This window comes from Larus michahellis, chromosome 6 (assembly GCF_964199755.1).
Source record: "Larus michahellis chromosome 6, bLarMic1.1, whole genome shotgun sequence".
Classification (NCBI taxonomy): domain Eukaryota; kingdom Metazoa; phylum Chordata; class Aves; order Charadriiformes; family Laridae; genus Larus; species Larus michahellis.
The window spans coordinates 62,206,037-62,232,646 of record NC_133901.1 but is presented as its reverse complement, the minus strand read 5'-3'; the positions used below and the strand labels follow the sequence as shown (position 1 = coordinate 62,232,646).

Here is a 26,610-nt window from a genome sequence, read left to right as displayed (position 1 = left end):
GGGGCTGTGATTTGTCTTGATACAGTTCTAGGGTCTTTTCAGACTTCTCAGTATCTTCTGATACTTACATTTTTCCCTGTTCAATAGCCAGAACACTGAATTTGGACAAGCACATATTTGGGGTGGTTTTCTGCTGGCATTGGCAATGTGCAAAAAATGGGAAAAAGAAGTAAGAATGGCTTGAAAGAATTGCTTTGTCTCACACTTCTTAAATATGTAGCTCAAATATGACCAAAGAGTATTTACTCCACCTCTAATCCTCTAAAGAAAGACAATATAAACCAAAAACATAATGCATACAAGTTACAGCGATAAAACCAATCATTTTAATTGAAGCCATTAAAAAAAACCATGTGAGGCAATATAAATGATAAAATTATACTTAAGAAGGAATAGCTAGCACTTTCTGAAAAGCTTTAAAACAGCAACAGACACTTTACAAAAGATCTGAGGGAAGAGAATAGAATTTCCAAACTACAGGTACTGTATAAAGGTAACATTAACAATTATCTTATAAAATACAGCAACAGAGACAAAATGGATACTGAAGCTCCTTTGAAACTAAGCCTTCTTGGGTCTTGGTTAAAATGTATGTTGAAAAACTATTTTAAACAAGGACTAAGTACTTGTATATTAAATTTACAGGTCCCTGGCATAAACATAGCACTATACACATCTTCCAAACAAGCAGTTAAGTACAATTTCTTTTAACCATGCGTGGTGTCATCTTCTACAAAGTCTTTGGCCATTTCTGCTGTGATCACATCAATATGACTAACCTGGTGGAACAGAAAGAAGTATATAGTTATTACAATATCTGCTGCAGAATAAGATAAACTTATTTCTGAAGGCTCCAGGACTCAGCAATAGGCCTATAAGAAATTTCTAATATCCTTTAAAGAACATGACAAGGGACATCAGTACATATTTAAATTCTCTTTCAGGATGGAGAGAAGTTTTACACAAGACTGCGATATAACTGGAAAATCATCACTGAAATGAGGCTGATTCACTTTGAACTCTGTTAGGTCAAGTCTCAAATGCACAATCTGATAAGGTTCCCAGTAAATGCCATAACTAAAATGTATTATTTACCTTGTTTCTGAATTTTACACCATAGAATTTGTCAGCTGACTCAAGCAGTTCAGGCCTAAAAGTCGTTGTAATAAACTGAGCGTGTTCAGCTAGTTCCATAATCATATCTAAAAAAAGAATACAACAATTCTTTACTATGATCTTTTCAATAAAGCAGGAATGGTCTTAATATGAGACAGGCAAAGAGCTTGCTATTCCTTATTCAAAATGAGGTTTTGGTTAATAAGACAGAAAACCTCACAGATCAAGAAAGGATCCATACCAAGTTTTTAAGTATTATTAATTCCAGTATCAACTCTTACAAATCCAGCCAAAGTCAGTGGGGTGTTGAACTTCTATGATGAAAAACAGAGCAAGCACTTTTTTAGCAATGCATTGAACTAAAAGTTAATTTTTAAAAATCAAACTACACTTTGAAACAGGACTATTTCCACCACACTGAGCGTAGTAAGGAGACACTTTATATGCAGTAGTCAACACAAAACTTCTACCTAAATCAAGTTCATGAAAGCTTCAGAAGGCACAAAGCTAAATTCTAACACACATGCTGGGATATTCAAAGATACGCCTTTAAGATTAAAAGCTTTTATCTTAAACATCACAGATGAGAAGAAAGACTATCACCTTCAACCCTAATGAAGATGAAAAAAGGTAGACAGTCACCTGAGACAGCTTTTCTGTGCTGAGCATCCAAGGCTTGGTCGATTTCATCAAATAAGTAAAATGGAGCTGGATCACATTTCTGGATAGCAAATATCAGGGCTAGGGCCACTAAGGATTTCTGTCCACCTGAAAGTTGCTGCATTTCTCTCATTTCACCCTGCTTCCCTGTGAACGATACCTAAGAAAACAACACAACAGCACGATGATTTCAAAATATTAAACCATAACATCACTTGCTATTATAGTAAATAAACATGACCAATTAAACATTGCCTTTTAAAAATATAGTTTAATGGCACTCTAAACAGCTATTTGGAGTACTGAAACACAAATTTTTTCTTTACCCTTATGCCAACTCCAGTGAACTGGTCTACAGATGGAACGCTGCTCTGAGATCCAGATCCTCTTTCACTCTCAGTGCTGCCTTCACCTTCATCCTGGGACTGACTGCCCTCCACATCTCCTTTCTTCATCACTAACGTGGCCTTCCCACCAGGGACTAACTTCTGGAATACTTCACTGAAATTTTTTGACACCTGACAAAGAAACAGTCAACACATCAGCTCGTTTTTACATAATGAAATCAATTGCAGACAACAGCTATTTTTACATGATCACACTGCTTCAAAAGCTTCAAAGCAGGTATCCACATTAATTCTTAAGTACAAGTAGAACTGAGAAACATACGATACACAGAGATTGGTTTAAAAACATCTAAACCAACTGTTCTTGCAGAACAAGAATTTTCAAATTTTTCAAGAAAATAGTAGAATTAGAACATAAAACAGCAGCAAAAGCAAGTATTATGTATTTCAGTAAACTTCAGATAAGATCTCAGTTAAGCATATTATCTTTAAGAGAAAACTTCATATATTTTGTAGTTAAAATACTTTGTTAACATCAGGAATTACTTTCACTAAATCTGGAGAATGGCTTTGGTGCAGGGTTTATTACCAGACGTTCCCTAGAAAGGGTTGTACATAGTACAGAGATTCACCAGAAAGGAAGTATTTAAAAGGTTTAAAAGCAAAGCCAGAGTTGTAATACAACCAAGATGAGCACCTGTTTAAAATGCTAGCCTACTTCTTCTTCAGTATTTAAACTCCCCACAAACCTCAAGTTACATGATACTGCCCTCTATTATTACACAATAGATGTACTTAGTATCCGCTTCCTCCTATACAGCTGGTACACAAGGAGACAATTTTATTTCAGCACCAGTGTCTTTACAATTGTTACTATTTTGTTACCTGTTTGAAAGTCAGCTGAATAGCCTCATACTTTCTGAGCTCAAGGACATTCATCAGCTCCATGATGGATTTGTAGCCCCTGTCAAGTTCCTCTTGTCTTTTTATTAATTTTTCCTTCTGCTCCGAGAAATTCACAAACTGATCTAAAGCTTTTTTATTAACATGACTGTATTTCTTCAGTTCCGTATTACACTGCTCCAGTTTGCGGAATAACTGTAAAAGGAAAATATTAATGTATCAAAGCACCTTGCAATTCCAGACACATTTGACACTCAAGATGCACATGACGCTAATATTTCAGGTCATGAAACATGAAACCAAGCACACTTATTACCTGCTTTAAACTTAAAGTCTGATACTTTTCAAAAGCCTCCTGTGGAAGTGAACCCAACTCTCGGATTTTCTTCATGCATTCCTCTTTCTTCTTGAGGAGCATGCCTTGCCTGTTAGTCATTTTTTCAAGTTCTTTTGTATCGTGGTTAATAGCATCCATATGCTCCTTCTCCATGTTCTTCCAGCGTTCCATGCTCTTTTGAAGCTCTTTAATTCCTGCTTCTGTTTTGTCAATAGAATTATCCAGATCTGAGATATCGGGTGAGAGCACAAAAAGCAAAGTGGGTAAGTCTCACATGCCCGCATAAAATCAACAATCATCCAGTCGAGTATTTATGAAATAAAAAGATAATCTAAAGAAAGAGATTTATTAAGGAGTAGAAAGTTAATCTTAAGACAAAGAGTTGACATTTCCTCTTTTCTTCCCCATGAAAAAACCTAACAAATATACTATGGTCATATTGTTAAAGTCTGGAAAGAGAAGAAAAGTTTGAGACATACAGATGCTATTTCCTATTTGACAGCAACTTAGTTTTAGATAGGTTAGATGAAATTCAAGAACAACTATACAAGCACGATCTTGTACGAAGGTTGCTTCAAAAGCACTATGCCCTGAAGCCACCAACGCACACTTACTGGTATTACAGTGTGCAACTGTGGACACTTTCTTTTTATATAAAACATGCACAAAATCTTGTTTCACTTATCTTTTGGAGTAAGTTCCAAAAAATCTGTTACACACTATGTAACTACTACAGCATATTTGAAATTAATGATTACTTCTCATATCGTGGCCTATTTCGAAACCAAAATATGGTATGTGTGAACTTTCAAAACTCTGGAGAATTTTCTTTCGAAAAAAATGATGCTACCAACCATCTGACCGTGCCAGTGTATCTTTCACTCGTTTGTTGATAGCCTCAAGTTCTGATGTTGTGGCAGTAAGAACTGTGCCACCTTCTGTTTCTCGAAGCTCATTCAGTTCCTATGGGACAAAGTAAATGCCACCAAGCTTCAGCATGGAGGGGAACAAAAGTATAAGCCAGACAAACAAGTTATCTTCTGCTACTCTACATACAACTGTAGCATGTATTTTAGTAAAGTTTTAGAGAATAGTTAGACTTTCAAACAAATCTGTCACTATGATGGTCCTATTTAGACATAGGCTGTGTATTTAGAGTAGGATTTCTGTCAAAAATTCACATGCCTAAAATACTGTGCTGACATTTAAGTAAAACACTTAACTCAGCTTGTATATAGCAAAACAAAACCTATCACAGATAATGCAAGGTAATGAATAAGTATTTATCAAATAATATGTTAAAACCCTGGAAATTAACCAAAAACCAGATTGCAGAAGTACATTTAAGGGAAAATCCTTACTTGTTCCACTTGGTCTAAGCGTTTTCTCAGGTTCTCATTAAGGTATGTTTCAACTCTTGTGATAATGCCTTCTAGTTTAATCCTTTCATTCAAAAGCTGCCTGTTTTCCTGAAAAAATAAAAAAGTATATTAATTGCCTTAACTGACTCCTAAACAACTATTGTTTCCTTGTTACAAAAATTAAGACAAACAAAAAACCTCACTCTTCACACAATTCTGTTTATTAAAATATCACATAACTCCTTGGACTGTTGCTCTAATTTTAACAGGTAGAAAGAACCAAACGGTATTTTTGCAGCTGTCTAGTGTAAAAGTCATCCCCGCAGATCAGTAAGTTTCTTAAATTGTATTAGCATCTGAATCCAAGTCTATACCCAGAAGAGCTTTAGAGCATGCTTCATAGTATTTTCTAAACCACATGGGTTGGTTTTGTTTCATCTACCACATACTTAAAGGCATTGATTTATTTTCCCACTCTGTGCATCATTCCTTTCAGATTATATCTACTTGTATTTATTGTTGTACGGTCCAAGAGCAGAAGCAAGGAAGTCGTGACGATTCCAACACAAATAGCCATAGTTCTCACGCATACAGTTAGTGAAATTCACCCAGCATTTGAGAAAAACATGCAAATACACTTTGCAGATGAGAAAACTCTAAACATACTAATTAAGTACTTTAATTACGCTATATTCATAAGTGACTTTTTATACAAAAAGGGCAAAAATAAGTTTATTGGGAAGAAAGGTACCACGTTTAATGGCAAGACATTTTCATTTCCTTACTTGCTGTAGTTGTCGAATTTCGTCATTGAGAGCATCCACACGTTTCTGGTCTTCAAGACTGAGCTGAGACAATAAATCAGTCCCCAGTTCTGCTTTTAATGATTCTCTCGTTGACTCCATTGCATGTAAACTTGCCTCCAAGCTCTGCAAACTGCGTTGCTATGAAACATTAAAATTATCATTATCATTCCTCAAAGCAATCTGTAGATTTATATGAATTTCACTTTTCTGTTTACGTAAACACATTTTTTGTAACTCTAGTCATCTCTTCATATTATGATGTTAACCAGAATGGAATACAAGTTTAACAGTAATATTAATGAAACAATATAAAACCTGTAACAGCTTTCAATATCCCCATACTATACCTTAGGCATAAATGTCTTTTCAGACTGCTGCCTTTTCTCCTTCAGCATTTTCATTTCTGACAAAATACTGTCTCGAGAGGCTTTGAACTTTCTCTGCTGTGTCTCAATTTGCTGCATTTGGTTCATTAGCTGGTCAATCTCATTATTAATCCATACCGTGGGCTAAGGAAAACTCCGTCCTTGTTTTACAAGGCATTTTATACCTAACTAGTACCTTCAAATTTTATTCTGTTTAGGATATTCAGTTGCCATCAAAATAAGAACACAAACAAAATGCCTCACAAAACCAAAATATTCAATTGTACAGGAGAATCAAGAACCATCAACAAATGTAACTTCAGCACCCTTATCAACACCAGGAGCAAACAAGAAAAGCTTCGTTTAGCTGTTAATTTTACAATATGGCACTCAGAACAACACAGGGATACATCTGAACTGGTAAGTAAAACTCAGACCTTACAAAATGAGAAGAGAAGAAGGGGAAGCCTCATAATTTAGGGTTTAACCTCATCTCTAAGTTCTAAAGAGCAAGATCAAATTTTAATGGGGACAGATTCCTAAAGCTCCTTTTTCCTGAAGCCTACAGTGCCAGCCACTCTGAAGCAGACTATTGGACTAGGTTTTCTTCAATTAGTACTTTTCAGTCAAGTTTCCCTAGTATGGAAGTTTTACTAAAAAAATAACAGCAGTGGTATAGAAACTATTTCTTAACCAGCTGCATTAATCTAAAAATGATTTTTTAAAAAAGAATGTATTTCAGGCACATAAACAACACATATGTTTTAAAATCTGTTATTTTCACTGGTTGTATGCCAATTTTCACATGCAGAGTTTTTGGTTCTGTTTTTCCATTGATTTCTTTGTTACTAAAGTACTACTATGTTACCACTAAAGTACTACTACGTTACTACAGTAACATACAGAATCAGGTTGCACAAGCAGCAGACAAAACAAATGCCACAGCCAATATGTAACATTAACAAAAACTGGTCTCCTGTTTTTCATCAATTACTGTAACTGCAAAACAAAAGCTTTGTTATCACACGACCTTTCCACAAGAAGAACAAAAGGATATTCTCAATGTTTCGGCGTAAATTCTCATTAAGTTTTGCTTCAAGTTCACCAAGTTCTTCTTCTGCCTTTCTAACATCTTTTTGCAATTCAAGACGAGACTTCCTTGTGTCGTAATAACCTCCAGTCAAAGCACCACGATGGCTGACTTGATCACCTAAGAGCATAATAGAATGAGACTATAAACTGCACGCTACATGCTCTTCATAATGTTCAAAGCAGTTTCTACAACACAACTTAGAAGACTAACTAAAACATTTCAACTAATGTACAGAAGTGCTGCATCAGTATCAGGGAATCACTTAGGTATGTTTACAGTACTTAGGGAAGTGTTTATTTCTGTACGCAATTTGAAGTGCATTTCCTTTCCCAAGACGAACACAGACTGCTATAATCTCCTTTAAGTATCAGCTAATTTTTTTTTGTTGTTTATAATTAACTTCTGAAACCATGCAGCTTGAAGGAAAAAAAATACTTAAAGGGGAAAATGCAAGTGCCTAGCACTACCAGTTTAAAAGAAAATAAATCTCAGATCTTCTGTGAGGGAGAAAACAAAGAAAGACTGAGTAATTAGCGGCATCTGTGGCTTGTAGAATATGCTGTTACTGAAAAATTAATCATTTCCTCCTCAGACATCCTTCGGAGTTTTTTCAGATTGACTTTAAGAGACAAAAAGACAACAATAACCCTGCCGAGAATCTGCCCTCCAAGAACAGGCAATTAACAAAAGAGATTATTTCAGAGAACATAAAACGTAAACATGTCTGGTACACAGAAGAATTCACCTTGCACTTATCAGTTATTGAGGCTGTACATTCACACCCTAATCACTGGTTTAAAGTTTGTTGAAAACACCGTAAGTACTCCAGAAAAACAAATGCCTGTTATATTGGATAAAACAAATTGGATGACTACAAACTTAATCTGCTTTACAATTCTCAGGATGGAGATACATAGCTATAACTTTTAGATCATGAAATTCAATGGCTTGTGAAGAAATTCTGTATTTTTAAGAATTGTACTTAACCAAGTGCAACCTTGTACATCTCAGTAAAGTATACTATTATTTTAAAAAAATATTATTTCAAGAACACTAACAGACCATGTTTAATGAGCCTCCCATTCCAGGGATCCCATTTTTACAATAAATAATTTATAAAATTGCAACGTTTACCTTCCAGAGTAATACAATCCATAGTGAAAGCTCTGGCCAGCTGGGTAGACACTTCCATGCTACGACAAATTAGAGTCTTTCCAAAAACATGTTTGAAAGCTTTGTCAAATCGTGGATTGTATCTCAGTTTACTGATCATAGGAATAGCATCCTGAAGCGACAGTGATTTTAATGAGAAGAACATATTGATACAAATACATCAAGTACATTGCAACTAATTCATACACAGAATTTAAGACAGTCCTGGAAAAAAGAAACTACATCAAGACTAAAAATAGAATACACTCTAGCCTTATGACAAGAATTTCTAACAGTTTAACACATTTCAAATTCACTGAATATTAACATTGACTTCACAGTTAAACTTCTAGAACAAAGACTTCTGGAGCTGTCCACATCATTATTTACATACAGGATGTCAAACCCTGAACTCAGAGAACAATATTGTGAATGGCACTTTGAAAATAAACAGCTGTCAGTTGGTAGAAGGATCCCAAGACAAACACATAAACACTCTATGAAAATCAAGTGCAAGATTTTGCAGTTTTAGCTTGTAACAGCTAGGCTTGAACCTTAAGTCAGCTAAGAGTCTGCCAGGAATCTCATCCGAGTATTAAATCACTACTAAATCAAGTTGGGTAAGTATCATAAATTGGTGGGGTTTTTCCTCAAAAAAATTATTCCTTTCTGTAGAGAGCAGGATACAAGCATTAACACAGTTTTACTAGTAAAGCCCTGCCATAATAAGCACACTAGAAGTCATTGTTTCCTATTTATTTTTTTCCTATGTTTAACTGAGGGAAAAAAGAAAAAAATAGATATTTTTTAAAGAACTTACTCTACCATGATTATTGTAAGAAGCGGTTAACATTTGCACAATTTTAATTCACTACTGAAACTTCAAATAAGAGCAGATACTTTATTGAAATGTATTTCAGAATTACTTTCTAAATGGTTGCCATTGAAGGGTTATTTATGCATTTCTAAATATAAAAACACAGCTCATTTCCAATAACTTTGAGGAATTATCCATGGCTGTAATATGTCATGGCTTTTCAGCTTTTGTCCATGGCAGCATTTCAGCTTAAAAGAATTACAATTCAGTAATTCAGGCAATTATTGACTGTCAGGTTACAACAAAATTCTATTTCTTTTTAGTATCACCTACTTACTTGTAAGGTGAAGTTAAAATTTAAAGAGTAAATAAATACCTGGTAGGAAAGTATTTTCCCATAACAGAGTTCATGTTGAGAAGCCCACATTGAAAGTAGTATTTCATTGCAGACATTCAACAGCAAAGCAAGTGGTGGGAAATACGCAATATACACAAACAATTCAAAATATAAGGCTTTGTAATTATGAAGTGGAAGAAGGTTCAAAAGGAACTTCAACTCACATTAGTCTCAGGATAAGCAGTATCTCTAACATCCAGCTTGTTCAGAGGGAGGAAAGTAACTTCTCCAGGAAGGTTCATTTTGTTAAATTCCATTAGGATCTTTGTACTGACCTCATCAGAATCCACAATGTGATAAAACAACCTAATTAACAAGCCCAACAAATAGGTTAAACTTTACTGTGCTAAAAGCACTAACATATTTGTATGGAAACAGTAAGCATGCAGGTACCATTAAATAACATACCAACATAAAGCTGCATTGCATTTTCTCTTCAAGCCTGTGCCTTAGAATAAGCAAGTGGATACGCTCTATTCACTTTCATTAGAACGGGATCAGCCAAGAATTTTAAGTTCCACCCTCCAGTCACAAGAGCAGCTCAATATGCACACCGTGTCACTGTGTACACAGCCTTTTTTGGTTGGTTCAACTGCAAACCTCTGTTCTCCGTAACATTTCATTATATAATATTCAACCCTCTTTGCATGGATTTACAAAGTTTGCATCTTATGCCTCTGTACACAATCAACAGAAACACAGACCACATCTATCTCCCTGTGCGTGACTGAGACTACCATCACAGAGATTGAAGTAAGTGATCTTTCTTTTGCAAGTTAAACTACAATTTGCTTGCTACCGCTTTTTCCAAACTACAGGGCACAACAGGATTCAGAGAGAACTATGAAGCACTTTGAAGAGACACCCTTGTTCACACAGACGTTTCCGATGAGTGACTGCATTTCAAGTTGTGGTAGCATCAACATTTCTATGTGATAGTTTGCAAGATCACGTCAACTCTATCCCGTTTTCCTGCCCTTATGCTACTATCAACATTTCGTTAGAAGAATTTGTATGACTGTTCATTAATTGGAACAGAGGATTGATCACACAAAAAGACAATTTAGATTGATTTGAAGTGTCAGATGCTGCAGGAAGTGGTGGATCACCCAACAGGCACTTACTTCTAGAACACACGTTACACAAAGACACTCAATGTCTTTTCAGTTAGCTTTTAAACAGCAGGTTTTGACAGTTTAGAGACCATCCTCACCCATGAGATTTTCTAGTGTAAGTGAAATAATTCTGATTGTTACCACTGAAACATCAGCATTGCTTACTGGAGAATTCTCCACACCAGAAGACGCCATCCACTTTATTCAACATAGTTGAGCCTCACAACAATCTTTCTGCTAACTGTCAGAACTGTGGGTCTGGGGCCTTTTTTGGGGGTCTTTGTGTGGTTTTGTTCTAGGGTTTTTTTAGGCAAGATCAAGAGCAGCTAGGAATAATTTTTGAACAGGCAGGATCCTTATTTCCTTCTTGAAGGAGTAGCAGTTTGATCACCCTATATAAGGCGGCACTTCGTCAAAAAAAGGACAAGAGCTCAAGTTCAAAAGAGTAAAACTTTCAGTAGCAACTGGCACTAAAAACTAAATTGTAACACTGCAGCTGCTTTAACTTGAGTAACACTAAAGAGCACATAATTACCTGTTCCCTGCAGTAACTTCAACACAGGTGTAGAAAGCTGGTTCACATTCAAAGTTATTCATAACAATGCCATGATAGCCATTTAGAACATGCTGATTTATGCCTTTTCGACGGAAGTGTTCCAAAACTTTGTTTATGCTGTCTATACCGTTCAAAATGGCCTGTTAAAATAGAACTCGTTATTATACTGCAACTAAAAGTATAGTTGTCCATTTTACTTTTTACTTTGTGAAAATTGTAACCTTTTGCGCAAAGTTCCTGCTAACTAACGGAACTAACTAGCTCTAACGGAAGATGCCTAAATATATATTTCAATTTGTCACTTTTCATGTTGTTTTTTTTGTTTTTTTTTTTAAAAAAAAAGGAAAAAATAGCGGAAGTTTTAGAAGTATTCTATCTGGTCTCCTTACCTCTCCTCAATTACCTTGAGCTTAAAAAACTAATTTCCAAGTAGTTCTAGAGCTATAAATATTTGAAAAATTCAGCTTACAAATATAATTTGTCCATCTTAATCATGACAATAAGACCATAACCAAAAGAAATAACAGTCATGTCTTTCAGATATGACTGTGATTTGTCCTTTAAGAATAAGAAAAGCTTCCACAAGGAATTCTCAAATACAAGGTATCTTACCTTTCCTGTTGCTGCTCTGAGAAGCTGCTGTTTCTTTTCTAAATCCTCCCGCTTTGCAGCAAGAGCTTGTTGTTCTGCATTCTCTTCTCTCCATAGATAACTACAGAGCAAAAATAATTAAAATATTTTAAGTGTGAAAGAAGTCCGAAGATTTTTTTTTTTATTATTCTCAAAGACTGCTAATCTAATGGGAAGGCAAAGTGCAGGAGTTCATACATGGCTATATTTTAAAAAACATACCTACATGCCATGTTAACAACTACACAGTTGGGGTCCTTGATATTAAGTGAGATTCAGACATATTTCAATTAATTACTAACTTTCTTTCGCTCTGTAGTTCATCCTTTTTATTTTTCACTTCATAGTATTTTCTGTCCAGCTCTTCAACACGAGCCTTCACTTCATTAAGATCCTGGTCCAGTTTCTAACACAAAGAAAAGAACAGTATGAAACTACAGCTATGTTCAAAAGTCTTTTATTTGATACTAAATTACTACTTAAAATTCAGACAAAATTCCTACAAACGTTTTAACCAGTTTACAACAAACTGCAAAACCACTAAGAATAAATACATCTTTGTAAGGGAGCAGTACCAAGGTGAAGTTACCAAGTAGACTGCAAGGCAGGCATTGAGTTGAACTGTGCATCTGGGTATTATAGTGAGATGGCTCACTGTAAGCCACGGTAAGAAACTGAATCGAAACAGTAACTATCATACACATAACTATGCGCAATCATGCTCTGAAATAACGTTTGTGATAAGAACATACATACTAGTCTTGCATATGATGCCGTACTGCTATTAATCAAAAATCTCAGCCTGCTCTCCAGCAGTACTACTACTTTACCACAGCTGCTGTCAACAGCATTGCCGTTAAGCTTGCTCAATAAGCAAGCTGAAATAAGCTTGCTCATTTAACACTTGCCATTTTCGAAGCAGCTCAGGGCTAGCACTCAGATAATGCTTTCATAGTTATCTGTGTACAGGAGGACTAGCTGTGTTCTCAAAACATAGCCAAGTTTTTCCAACTTAACTTTGCAAGCTCTCCATCATGTTCACCCAAGACACCTCCCCTTTGAGCAGCAAAAAGCTATACAGTTCTTAGCCTAAGCATAAATTGACCTTCCTTAAGGAGAAAAAGAAAACTAAGATGTTTATAAAAGGAATCAAGGACTGCTTCAAATTTAAGCTCTTCAATTCTATAGTATTCCTACTGAGCAGTACAATACAATTACAAGCAGTCAGTGGTAAATGCCATTTCTTTCATTGACCAACTCAGAATCATTACTTCCCTAACGTGGGTCCCATCCAAGCAGTATTTTAGCAGAACACCATTGCCTTTGTACAACTACATTCCTAGATTTCATCAGATTGATCCTCAATTTTGGTAGGTGTATTACATAAAGACCAAGAACACTGCCTATCAGCACATGCAGGGTAGCAGTATTGGTACTGGATGCCCTCCCACCATAAGTGCAGGAGGGTTTTCACTCCTGTAGCTCCTAGCAGGAGTGATATTTTTAGATTGTATTGCTGTATTTGCAGTATAAGAGCTATTTCGGAATGGAAATTAAAGCCTAGAAGTTATGCAGATAATACTGAGACAGATTAATCTTCTAACATGGATAGGGACACAACTTCTAACCAGCTGCAATCGTGGTGCAAAGGTGCAGTGCTTGCAGCAGTTTAAAAGATCCTCTGTTTAGGGAAAATAAGAGGAGAGTGAGAACAACCAAAGTAGACCTCTATAAAAACCTCACAAACTGTTATCTAGATGAAATGGTCATATTCAACATAGAAAAGAGCAAGGTAGATTTAAGACTCTTCCTGAAACCTCAGGCCAAACACTTTAGGGAAAGTGCCAGAAAGGAAGTCAACATATAGACCGAAGTTAGATGCAGTGCTAAAGGAAGTTTAGTTTATCTGCAGATGTTTTCAATAATATATTTTTAAAAGACTGCCCTTAACCAGAAAGTCTCATCTTCCTTATGTATAGGCAGTAAAGTCTAATCGTCTAGGATTAGATTGAGCCTTTAACCCTTCTCTCAAAACCACTGAGAAGTAATAAGGTGAAAACTTACACTGTACTGTTCCAAATTTTTCTCCTTGTTTGCCTCTGTATCCTCTAAATCCTTGTGTATAGCTGCAATCTGCCGCTTCTTGTCATTGATGGCTTGATCTAAAGATTTCAGTTCTTTCTTTATCCACTTATCCCTTTCTTCTTTGGAAGTAAACTGGCTTCCTCGACCTTGTTTTGCATAAAGATCTGTTCTTTCCTGTGTAGCCTGTGCAAGTCTATTTTGAGAAGCAAAAGACATGCTGTATTACAAAGAAATCTTGAATTTAGTACAAGCAAGCATTAGTAATTACCATAAGAATTTTCAAGGTAAGATTTAAGCACCAAAACAGTAATAAAAAGAAAAGGATCATGTTATAAACCATGAAATCACACAGAAGACTTCACAAAACAAAAAGTCAACAACAGCCCGCAAAAGCAGTTAAGCTTAAAAATTAATTTCACCATTTAATTTCACCCCCAACAATAAAGGAGACTTTTTGCAGACCATCTGTAAGTACATAAAATTACACCATTCTCAAGCAACAAGTACAATTCTGAGTGAATTGCACTTATGGATAATATTGTTAGTATTGTTGCTGGCTTTGACTCCCCGTTGTAGAATGCCACAGACCTAGCAATTCCCCTCTCTTCTTTTTCTTTTACACTGTTGAATTTCGGCTCTGTTTCTGCTAATTCTTTCTGCTTCTCCTCAATTTTCTCAAGAAGCTTTTGCCTCTCTTTTAATAGTCTTTTCTGAAAGTCAAAAAAAAGCAGTATTAGAAGTTAGGTAATATCAGGAATTGTGTTGTTAGATGAATACACACTTCTAAAGAATAACTGTAAGACTGCAAGATGCCATCGCTTATCTGATACTACACTGTTTCAATACTTAACAGAAGTGAATTCAGTTCCAATCAGGACAGCAAAGATAAAACAAAGCAATTTCAAGCCGCTAAACTATGCAAGAAAGCAAGATCTGTATAGGCCAAACAACAAAGTTCAAATTACTGCTACAAACAAAACCCTCCTTGACAATACTTGCAGCAATTAAGATCAAGAAAAATATAGGTGCTTGATTTTGCAACATGCAGGATGATAAATAAAGGACCATAACACAGGAGTGTATGTTTACATCCCCTAGGAGGCACCACAAAAAGACGGAGATATATGTCCAGCAAACCTTAGAAAAAAAAATGAATGGCCACAGCCTAAAACCACAACTTCAATGTAGAAGTACACTACCTTGTGCCAATGACATTTTAAGACTTCACTGCTGTTACGTACCCTTTGTTCACTGTTGCCAGCTAATTCATCCTGCAGGTCTTTCGCCTTCAGCTCTAATTTAGTCCTCTGTTTAATTTGCTCCTGTCTTTCAGCACTAAGTTGTTCTTTCTCTTCTTTCATTGCCGAAATCTTTGTCTTCAGTTCTCGAACTTGCCGTTCTATTTCCTACGCAAATTTAAGTATGTAGTATTTTAAACACTGCCTGCACTTTTCAGTATCTATCAGAACTCACAAGATCATTATTATGTAGATCAAGAGACACTAGAAGTGTGAAAAAAACCTTACCCTGTTTCCAAAGAGGATGAAAGTATAAAATAGAATTTAACACAGACTCAGAACACCTTCCCCCACCCACTCCCCCCAGAAAAAAAAACAACAAACAAAACCACCAACAAACCAAAACACAGTTCTGGAGAGCCCATATAAAAAGTCTTTTTACCTCCATTTTATCTCTAGCATCTTGCTGTGCATCTCTCAGCTGTCTGGATTTCTCTCCACTTGTCTCTCGTTTGGCAGAAAGCTGTAGGAAAATATCACCAATAGCTTAAGTAACAAGATTCTGTTTCAGTAGTAGAAAGAAAATAATTTGTTAAAGTAGTGAAGAACATGGACAGGATTCTAACAGGGAATGCAAGGAGACAGTAGCAAAAAGAAAACCAACAGCTCACATTAGGTTTTGTATTAGCCAAGATATTTTACCTCATCAAGCTTAGCTCGGGTTTCATTAAGCTCCTGATTATAAATAGTGTATTCTAATGCTCTCCTCATTTTATCCCATTTCTGGTACTGAGCCAGCTCCTCTTTCTCCTCTTCTAGGGTATGCAGTCGCTCTTCAATGTATTTCAACAACTCATTGATCTTCTCTCGCTTGCCCTCTTTTAGAAAAGATTACAAGATTGAAGTTCAGTTAAACACTGTAATATATTTCCACATTTTTAAAGCTACTGAATCTTCTCCAGTGATTAACTATTTGTCAACAGTTATGAAATGCAAAAAGGAGAACCCATGTACAGAAGCAGTTCCCAAAAAAAAAATCCTAACAGCAGAACTGTCGATACGAGTTATGTAATGCAACAGAAGCATGTACTTTTATGGGGTCACATGCTTAAAATAATTATAGACTATACTACATAAACTTCAGTGTCTGCATAGCAGTAGGTATCCTAATTTTTGGATCGTTGCCAGCTGACATCACTCATGTGTTTTGAACAGTACACACAGTAGCCTAGCTAAAAAGTTTTATTACTAAAAGCACACATGAAATCACTTATTAAACCTTTTGAGATATTTAAAATTCAAGGATGAAATATGACACGTATTGTTTAACGTACCACAAATAAAATCTATCTAGCAGTTAGCTTTACTGAAAAAGCTAATGGTTAATGGAATTACTGTGGCATAAAACATTAATTTCTTAAAACTATTTTTACCTGTTTCTTTCATTAGTGAAATACTCTCTTCTTTACGTTCATCATACACTCTGGTACCAGCTACTTCTCTTAGTAACTTCAGTCTTTGAGAGTCAGGAGCTGTGGCCATCTGGTTGATCTGAAAATTCAAGATCTATTATTTCAATAGCCTGCTCTGGATGTATAGCTAACCACAACAGACCAAAGCCTGCACGTTTTTTTGCTGTGCCTGCTTGCCTGAGGTTTTGGAAGGTATATTTAGATACCTAGAATATACCATATTCCTTTCCTTTTAAGACAATTACTTTAGCATGGCAAGTATTCTGCTTGTAATGAATTTTGTTGGTTTTTAAATGCTACCAGTTTTTGCTGAAACTCAAGATTCCAGTATTACGTAAACTGAAGAAATTGTTACCCACTCAAAATTATGTTTAGAGAACCTTGAGTTTGGGCATTTACGTCCTGGTGCTAAACCACATAGTTTAAACACCCCCAAAAAACACACCAAAATGTAGGTGTTATAACTCTTAGAACGATTCAGGTCATCAAACACTCACTAATCCAACATTAAATGAGTCATACAATTAAACCCAACATAAAACTCACTTTCCTCCAACAGAATTTCAGTGGTTGCATGCTTTTATAAGGTTACTGTTTCTAATTTGTATCATATTAAAACCAGTATGCATGTTTTGGCTGCAAGAGTCATGCACCAATACCCAAGAAAAAACACAAGTGACTTTCCAGCTGAAGCTGTTTCTTTCCAATACAAATGCTCAGCTGCTGTACAGGAAGAACTACCCTGAAACATTTGAGAGACTGTACTGCTGGGTCAGCATTTCTGCCATCAAGTGCTCCTCAAGTCTCCTGCATTCTCCTTTTAAGTATGCCTTTCAGCAATCTTTTTGGAGCTGACAGTTATCAGTGTCTACACTGTGTCCAACCCTGTGGGCCATTACAAGTAATCTGTCCTTTGTCTCCAAACCTGGGTGTCCTTTAAAAGCTCTGTTAAGGGTGCTTGGGTCTTGAAGACCAGTTAATACAGATTATGCTGTGAGCCCCCTTCCCTGCTGTTCACTTTTGGTGCTTGGGTCTTGAAGACCAGTTAATACAGATTATGCTGTGAGCCCCCTTCCCTGCTGTTCACTTTTGGTGCTTCCACATTTCCACTCATCCTCCATTGGCAGTATTTTTAGCCTCCTAAAATTCTTTACAATTACTTTAGTGTGTCATCTTAAGGCCCAGAAATCTATGAATTTACACGGAACTAAGTCTGCTTTGTATTTAAGTATACAGAAAAGCACATTGTTGCAAGAATTACCACAAAAAAAACTTTCCTAAATATCAACATTACAGATATTACAACTTTTTTTCTTATAATGGACATAAACGTTTTAACAATAATATTTGCAAGAACAGCATCTAGAAGAACTGTTTCAAATTAAATAGGATTTTGGCTTACTTCTGCAATAACTGAAGTAAGTTTGGCATTCAGGAAAATATGATACTCTTGATAGTGATTTCTTCCACTTTGTGAAAAAGAATCTTACCTTTCCTTGTTTGACAATATAGTAGGGATTACTGCGAGAAAATCCAGCACTTTCAAGAAGATTCATGACATCATTTTTCCTGAAATGTTATTGGGAATGTATTAAACACACTTAAGAGTAAAAGTGACAGTTGTAAAAATTCAGTAAAGTAACACAACTATACAACACATACTATAATCACTGTGTGCAACGCATGCTCTGTTTGAAGACGCTTCTTTATTTGATAATAACTAATTCTAAAATGCAGTGAAGGACTAAAAATGGAAAATATCTAAAATACTATAGCGTTGGAAAGAGATTAAGAAGGAAGTATTCTGAAGCAAAAAAGAGGAGGCAAATACAGTCAAGGAAATCACAAGGAAGGATATGAAACAACCTAATGTCTGGTAACTCTTCTATTTAAAAAAAAGCCCTGAAAGAAATATTATATAAGCAGTTAAACATCACGTTAATGAATGGATTAAACTGTAAATTCAAAGCCTTTGAACAACGACTCATGTCCTTGCTGTCAAACTACCGGTATTCAGTAGTACACTTTTAAATTAGTATTGCTCACAGAACTCATGAGAATTTATTTATTTCAGGCTAGAGAGCCAAGTGTTCTGTGTGACTAGAGATTTTTACAGAAATACTACTAGTCTAAATCAGGTAAGGAAAAGAAGTACCTACGTCACCATTTTCTTGTCTAAGAAATACTGGTCCTTCTTGGCTCCAATGACTCTGCGAAGTGAGACTTCCTCTTTATCAATCTTAAGAAAACAAAACCCAGTAAATTTAACTGTTTGCAGTAGCTATGTATAACTAATCCAGAATGTTTATGGCACTTTTAACCAGAACTGATTCAAAAGCAGTTACCATACTGAAGACTTCTATAATACTGAGATACTAGAGTCTTAAATTATCATCTATTTCTGAAGTACTGTATTCAACTTACTGGTAACCTGTTGTCTGAATTGTCAAAAATAATTTCCACAAACGCTGAAATGACACGAGGACCTGTACCTTCCTAAGAAAGAAGACATTTTAGTTAGATAATTCCCAGCTTAGAAGGATTTTGAGCTCATCCATCTCCCATTTTCCCTGACAATCCCATTTCCCCTTTCCACCCAAGGATTTAAGAGTCAAGAACATCTATGTAAGATCCACTACATATATTTTTATTTCTGAAAATCTTGCATATGCATTCACTGATGTGCATTGTCAGCATAATGTAGAAAAAATCCCTTTTGCCAAAGGGAAACAATAAATGTTTAAGGATGCTTCCAAAATAATTGGCTTAAAATATCCACAGCTCAGCAATTTACCATTTTTGTAGTAACATTCAAATGCATTAGTTTATTCTTTAGTATTGTTGTTATACACCTTCACTTACATGTAACAAAGCCAGTCTCTGCTCTGGGCGAAGATGACTAAACTCATCACTGAGGACAAACTGAATTGCTGTAATAAAATAGTAAAGAAACAGAAGATTTATTCTTTTCCTCAGGGAGATCTGCAGCAGTTTCTTCAACTCAAAATACACTGTTTTACTGTTCTATAGTACAGACATGCCACTGCTAATATCTTACAATGTTTCTTCTTTAAAAATCCTAATCTGCTGGATCTTTATTACTCAGCCTGCTGTATATTAGAATTTCTCTGAAGCCTCATTGTCACCACCTTACTAGTTCACTGCGTAAGCATTAACAATGCTGCACAAGTAGGGATTCATGAGCTTTCCTCTACAAGTACATAGCACACAGGTGAGGTTAAAAACAATTGCTAAAATACTTAACACTTGGCAATTTATAAAGACTACCAACACAAAGGCCACTAACACTTCTGACTAGCATCTTTGCTCCTCCACTGATGCTCCCACTCCGCAAAATCTCCCTCATAACCATATGCTAAAAGATTGTATAAGCTGCACCATACAGCTGCTATGGAATCAGCTTAATATTTAGCCACTAGGAATGTCTAAAGTAACTGCAAATACCACAGTCAGATTTCAAGGTGGGTCACTTTTAGAATCAGTAAATATTGCTATTTTGCTATTTTAAAATCTGAGAAGGCCCTTAGTAAGAGAAGCCAAATACTGGGTAAAAACCTGAAGGTAAGTATTAAACAAGTGCATTGAGATCTGCCTTTCATCATTGTCAAGTAATGACCAATCTGCAACGCCTTGTTTAGGAGGAATATTTGGTAAACCAACTTCTGGCAAAAGCAAAGAAACCCGGTATCATCAGCATCCCTATGCTATTATATTAAGAAATCCACGCTTACCATAAAAAAAGTTGCTTTTTCCAGATCCATTTCTTCCCACTGAAAATTCAAACACAAAGTTTTACACACCTCAAGTTGACACGAGTTAACATTGCAATGTACATTAAGTTTTACATATAAATATTCAAGAACAGAACCCAAATACAACACAGACAACCAAAATCTCAAGGTAATGAGGCAAACTTGGTAGGTGGATCACTTAGTCATTGTCTGAGAACAAGAGAGCAGCCTTTTCCCCACTCAAACACATTACAATGACTTACGAACTTCAGTACTATTCCACGATGAGAATAATGGTTAAACCAATCCTATTTATTCCCATCCTTTTCTTTTTAATACTGATCTCCTGGTGGGATGAAACCAGTAAGCCTATATCAAATTCTTCTGGCCTCAGCATCAAATTTTCATATTTAACCAAAGGAAATCACTTGCCTGTACATGCAGGTTGACTGTATGAACTTCAGGTAGAGTACGAATGTCTTAATACTCCACTTGCTAATTCAGCAATGTTTTGTTTTAAAAACACTGGAAGACTACTACTTCTATTTAAAAAAAAAGGTACAAGAATATTGTACGACACTAACACAGAGTAATCTCAGTGTTCATTCTGTTGTGTTTCAGCAAGGCTCAGTGTCTTAAGATCAGCACCTACTGTATTAATTTCAAACTGCTTGCCTTCCAGCAGCAATGAGCATCCCAGGCTTTTCATCCTTTCCTGCCTACAAGCACTCCAGATCCACCTCATCCCCAAAACTACTTGGGATTGCTATGGGGTTCTTTAAAAAGGCAAAAAATAGTGAAGCCGGATTATTTTTATTTTCCTTTTAACAACACTAGTACCTGGATAAAGTTTTAGCACCTGCTGAAGTGATATTACATAGTAGGACATGTTATTGAAGTCATATGCACTCTTTTCCCAGTCTCAGAGTAAATCCTGGCTACTAAGTTTTTATGTCCACAATTGACTGTTTTCTGTTAGGTCAGCAGTCTCAAAGTTGCTGCACAACTACTAAAACCAATACAAATGAAGAGGCAGGACCAGGCATCCATGCGCACAAATAGGAAGAGGCAGGAGAATGGTGGACATAACATATTGTTAAATTAGGTGTTATTCATGAAACTACACTTTGAAACTTATATTTTCGACAGTTCACATTCAAGAAATTCATTCCTCCAAAGCTAGATGAAAGAAGATCATTTTCTCTGCAGCAGTTGATAGTAGTTACTGTGCTTACTTATCAAGAACGATCACACTTGCATACCAAAAAAAAAAAAAATCCCATGCAAATTCTCTGCTGCTGTTCCTGCAAGGACAGCCTTTAAAGGGGGTCTGACTGATACAGAGATCTGCACATATGAAGGAGTTTACAGAACTCACTCAATTTCTGAAGACTCTGACATACTGTTGTCACAGTAAAATTGAATGTTAGCATTACTTTACTCTAAGCAGAATACACCTTGTGACCTGTTACAGACAACTGTAAAGAAGTTTCTGAAACAGAAAATATAGTCAAATGTAAGAATATTAAAGACTAAAGGACTGTAATGTGAACGTCATCCAAGATAACAACGCAATTCTAGTTAGTGTTAAAAGACAAGTATCAGAACTTACCAATGACATTGTGTTTTGAGCTGAATGGGTCCACAATGGTTTGGTCCCTGTAGCTTCGAAAGCCCTGAATGATTACCTATTGAGAAGAGTGAGTTATTTTAACAAGGTTCTGTCTGTTCTTGGGCAGGGTTTTAACTATAAGATTTTACAGAATATTTACATCAATTACAATACACTTGATTTCCCCTGCTCTTCTCTTACGCATTTCAGCCTTCTAGCTGAAGATCAGCAACTTACATCATAAAACTTGCCCCTCACCTAAGCATCACTTTAGAGACAGATTTTCTCTCCACATCACAGGAGATCCTGGCACTTACAAAGGCCAAAGCACAGTGAACGAGAGTCTGAGAGTCTTTTTGTAAAAAAGACTACACAAAAAGATGTATTTGCATTAAATATTACATACAAGAAAGAAAACCCCAATATAACCAGCACTTATCCTAGTAGGGACAGACTTAGTTTTTATAATGCAATCCACATACAGCATAAGAATTCTGTTTGCAAATTCTCCAAGTAAAGCTATTGCAGACTGCAAAAACTACACCAGACTCTACCTTCTTTACATGCAATACAGTCATTTTGTTTTACTGTGCATCCTAAAGGGAGAAGTAGAAAAGCAAGCTGCCTTGGCTCTAGTGAATTCACTTCCTAAATAGACAAATAAATACAAACCTACACAATTAACTTCAGAAGCCACACAGCGAACAGTCATCTAGAAGCAGCATGTCAAATTTCAACTATTCAATTTCAGTAGTGACTTGAAGGTTTGCCAGGACGAGTAACATACAAGTTACAGAGTGATAATATCCCAATACTTCAGAAGTTCTGCACAGCACTGAAATTGATCCAACTTCCAGCATGGACATTCCAGCATTGAGCAACATTTTCCAAAAGTTAAAGCAGTGCTGCAAGACTACACAGCAGCTTTGCTCTGTTTAGTAAGATATCAGAAAGACAGCAGCCACCTGAAAAGCTTTTATGTTTGCAGATCTTTCAGCAAGAACACTTAGAAAAGGACTACTAGAGTTGACATTTAATCATTACATCCTTTGCCCAGCTATACCCCAGCAGAAGCAAGATACTGTTAGAAGAATGCCAATGTTTCACTATTATAACTATCATAAATAATTACTTTTATAGGGAGACAGCAAAACATCTTACAAGATATTTCTCAATATTATTACTGCTGAGGTCTAGAATGTGAAATTATTTAGACTTTGTTTTGTAAGGTCTATGACCCCATCACCATTTTCTATTTTTCTGAACACTTCATCTCTTCTCTCACATCTTCAAGTATTAAAATAGCCCATGTTCCAGAAGATAAGCATAATACTTGGTATCCAAGAATCACATAAAAAACTGCAGAAAGACTAGAAGTAGTAAACATTAAAGCAAGCCATTTTCACCCTATCTCAAAAGCCTACATTAACCGTATACCTAAGCATTCAAGATACAATTACTTTCAGAACCATATTCATATACTGTCATATTCCAGTAGCACACTATACAAACGGTGGGGAAAAAAATCCTGCCCATAAAATTTACTAGACAAAAGACCAGAAAAAGAAAGCGCTCTGATTTATTCATGTCAAGTTTGGTCTTAAGTCTTTCTCCCACTACGCGACAGCCCATTATCAAGGATTATCACAGAAAACTCCTCATGGATTAAAACCATCTCACTAACAGTGAATGAAAATGCCATGCCAGACAGCAAATCAAACACTCGCGTTTATAAAAATTCAAATGAAATAAAACCGAAAAGACATTAACTAACTACTAGTCAGAAATCACAGAGTCGTTCTCTTCTAAGACAGTACATTTTCCTTATCAAATCCTCTTTGCAAAATTATTTCATTACTGGAATCTGAAGTTAAGAATATGGATAGGCAGAAAATTACTAATCCTTGACCATCAAGCATCAGATCTAAGCAACAGCAGTCCTTTTGGAAAAGGAATAGTCTGCCACTTCCTCCAACATTTTGCCTTCCTAAACCTTTTTTGAACTGCAGCTGTCTATGCTTCCTCTCCTCGGGCAAGACACAGTTCTCATTAAGTACCTGCACTGTATTCAGATCTAAATCCAAAGCAACTGTATTGGAAGTCATTAAGGATTTCAGAATGTAACGGACCAAACCACAGAAAGCAAAGTTAAGACAACATATTACCTGAAGACTATCCAGTCACCACGGCTGTGAACACAGAAACCCACCTCACCTAAGAAACCAGATGGAGACTTTCACAGTAATAGCAAGCTCTGCCTCCGTATACCAGTGGCTTTCAAAGGAAAAAAGTGGAACAGCAAATCACTTCTTGCCACCAACTCGAAGCCACAGGAACTACATTCACTCATCCCGATTTTGAAAAATAAATAAAATTAAAAGAAAAAAATACAAAAACTCCAAAACCCACGAACAACACTTGGCAAACAATGCTGCTTTTCGAATTCACCAGATTTCGAGAAGAAAAAGAATGGGGAAAAATATTTGGTCTCTAGTACTTTTACAGTTTACCTATAATACTCTAAAAACATATAGATTGGAATAACTAATCTACTTTATTCTCATAAGAACCTGAAAGCCTCTACAACAAGGTAAAAAACAATCAATCATCACTTCTTTGATATTACTACAGAAGCACAAACTTTTACCACCCACATACTCAGGCACCACAAGACTGACACAGGCAGACTCTGCACACCGTTTCCCTCACTCTCAAAGTTGTTTTTTTTTCCTAGATTGCTTCTCAGTTCATCCATCCTACATATTCTGAAACACCGTAACTTCTTTATTGCCTTGTATAGCCTCGGATTAAGACTTTAACAGTTTTAACCTTTAAACTCCAGGAATGATTTCTGGGAAGCAACAAAATATGGAATGTTGGTGGAAACAAATTCCCTCTCAGCCGTTTTATTCTCATGTTCACACTTGTGATGCTCTCTTCTATAGCTCCTAGAACACAGTATTGGTTATCAACCACCTAAATTTCTTTTTTTCCAGATGAAACTCATTTTCCCTCTTCTGAGTTAATTTGGACTTCTTACTCTGATTCTATGTATCTTTCTAAATATCTTCACTAGTGTTTACTTTTGTACAATTCAAATCTGGAGAACAAGAATTCTTACTGAACGACTTCAAAGCAATGTGCGCACCTGCAATGACAGAGTAATTTACTAAAACACGATCAAAAGGCATTTTAAACGCTCCCTAGTCGGCCAAGCAGTTGATGAAAACCTGATTTCTGTGTAGAACATGCACTTTCAAACACGATAAAGTATTCTCCTTAATAATAACACCCCTATGGTGTCTGAAAGCCAGGTAAATTTTTAGTCCTTTGAGAAATGAGAATCCTAGTAGGCTTTGCATGAACATACATTCTATAAACACGCATAGTATGAAAGCAGCCATAAAAATTTAACCAAACTGTGCAATATACTATGCAATACGACTGCAGGGATACACTACAGAACTAACATTAGTGATCGCCTCAACCTTAAAAACTGTTTGGAAAGGATCCACACGAGGTCTTTCTTTTTAACTGAACGTTAGCTGTAGATTGCTTGTCAAGGATGAAGTATAACAGGTTAAATGGTCCACGCCCGGGGGCCTAAGGCATCACCCCAATGCAAACAGTAACTGTTGTTTCTCCCGGGGGAGCGGACAAACAGAACCAGTCTGAATTGAAACCCTAAATACAGTCACGTTTCCCCACTGAAACCGCATGTAGACTTATAATAAAAAAAAAAAAAAAAGTAAAAAATAAAAGAACCCAGAACTTCGCCAGCCGAAAGATGCCGCCTGACAGCTGAGGGCCCCGTGTTTGAGTAGGAGCCCCGCGTGGGTACGAGCCTCCCACCCTTGGGGCGGACGTCGCCCGGAGGGCCAGGACAGCAGGGTCCCCCGTCCAAAGGGTGCCCACAGAGCCCACCAACAAGTCCTGCGTCCAAGAGGGCCTCCCCCCGGCCCCACTTCACACCTGCAATGAATGAAACCAGCCGCAGGAACGGGGGAGGAAAGGTACCCGCCAGCCCCCACGGCGGACTCACTCCGTGGCTGGGCCAGGGACATCCCCCCTCAAAAAGGGCCGCAGTCTCCCCCCCGGGACAGCGGCGAACCAAGCAAAGGCCTTCGGACCCGCCACCAGACAGCGGGCCTCTTGCTGCAGGCCGGGACCTGGCTCTACCGCTCGCCCTGAGGTCGAAGACCCCGCCAGCGCCGGGGCAGAGCAGGCCGGGCCAAACCGACCCGGCCAGGCCCAGGCCGCACCGCACAAGGCGGGCAGTTTAGACCCCGCCGCCTTACCTGCTTGATGTACATGTCTGCGAAGGATGGGGGAGGCGCCCGCCCCGGTGCCTCCTGCCGTCGCTCAGCCCGCCCTCACCGTCTCTTCCCGATGCGACCGCGGGTCGCCGCCGCCGCCGCCTCCTCCCGCCCCTTCAGCCTCCCCAGACCTGCCGGCACAGCACCCCGCTCACCCCTCACGCAAACAAAATGGCGGCAGAGCCTCCCCCAGACCGACCCGGCGCCAACCATTCATCACGGGGTGGAGGGGGAGGTGCCAGGCAGAGAACTCGCCCCCGCTCAGCCGAAGAAGGGACACCGCAAGGGACAGTAGGGAGTCCCCTTTGTTTCAGCTAAAAGGTCTCACTGGCCTTTTAAAGGTTCTCTGAGGTGGAGAAGGCGGGCGACACGGCCTTCCCTCGCGGTAGGGGTCCCCCCAGGGAGTTGGGAAAAGTGGTTTCTCCCCCTGAGGGGCGGGTTGGGCGCCAAAGGCAAGTGTAAGGCGAGCGGGGGAGACCG

At 37.3% G+C, this 26,610-nt stretch overlaps 1 protein-coding gene across 2 annotated transcripts; it reads right to left on the bottom strand.

Annotated features, from left to right (window-relative positions):
• Nucleotides 1-303: 303 nt before the first annotated feature.
• On the bottom strand, nt 304-26,350 carry SMC3 (structural maintenance of chromosomes 3). Of its 2 annotated transcripts, XM_074590557.1 has the most exons (29): nt 26,113-26,350; nt 21,815-21,890; nt 20,203-20,241; nt 19,313-19,380; nt 18,875-18,946; nt 18,610-18,689; nt 17,941-18,019; nt 16,412-16,529; nt 15,681-15,856; nt 15,421-15,501; nt 14,982-15,146; nt 14,329-14,450; nt 13,720-13,933; nt 11,958-12,061; nt 11,638-11,737; nt 11,005-11,165; nt 9,519-9,660; nt 8,123-8,273; nt 6,953-7,105; nt 5,878-6,029; nt 5,510-5,668; nt 4,725-4,832; nt 4,218-4,326; nt 3,343-3,590; nt 3,009-3,221; nt 2,103-2,294; nt 1,759-1,936; nt 1,096-1,202; nt 304-779 (listed from the first exon to the last, which is right to left on the bottom strand). In XM_074590557.1, the coding sequence occupies exons 1-29, from the start codon at nt 26,125-26,127 to the stop codon at nt 708-710; spliced, it is 3,654 nt and encodes a 1,217-aa protein (XP_074446658.1). In that variant the 5' UTR covers nt 26,128-26,350; the 3' UTR covers nt 304-707. The 2 variants fall into 2 exon arrangements, with proteins under 2 accessions (XP_074446658.1, XP_074446659.1); XM_074590558.1 differs by lacking the exons at nt 19,313-19,380; nt 20,203-20,241; nt 21,815-21,890; nt 26,113-26,350 and having other exon boundaries at nt 18,606-18,689; nt 18,875-18,891.
• Between the last annotated feature and the right edge of the window lie 260 nt (nt 26,351-26,610).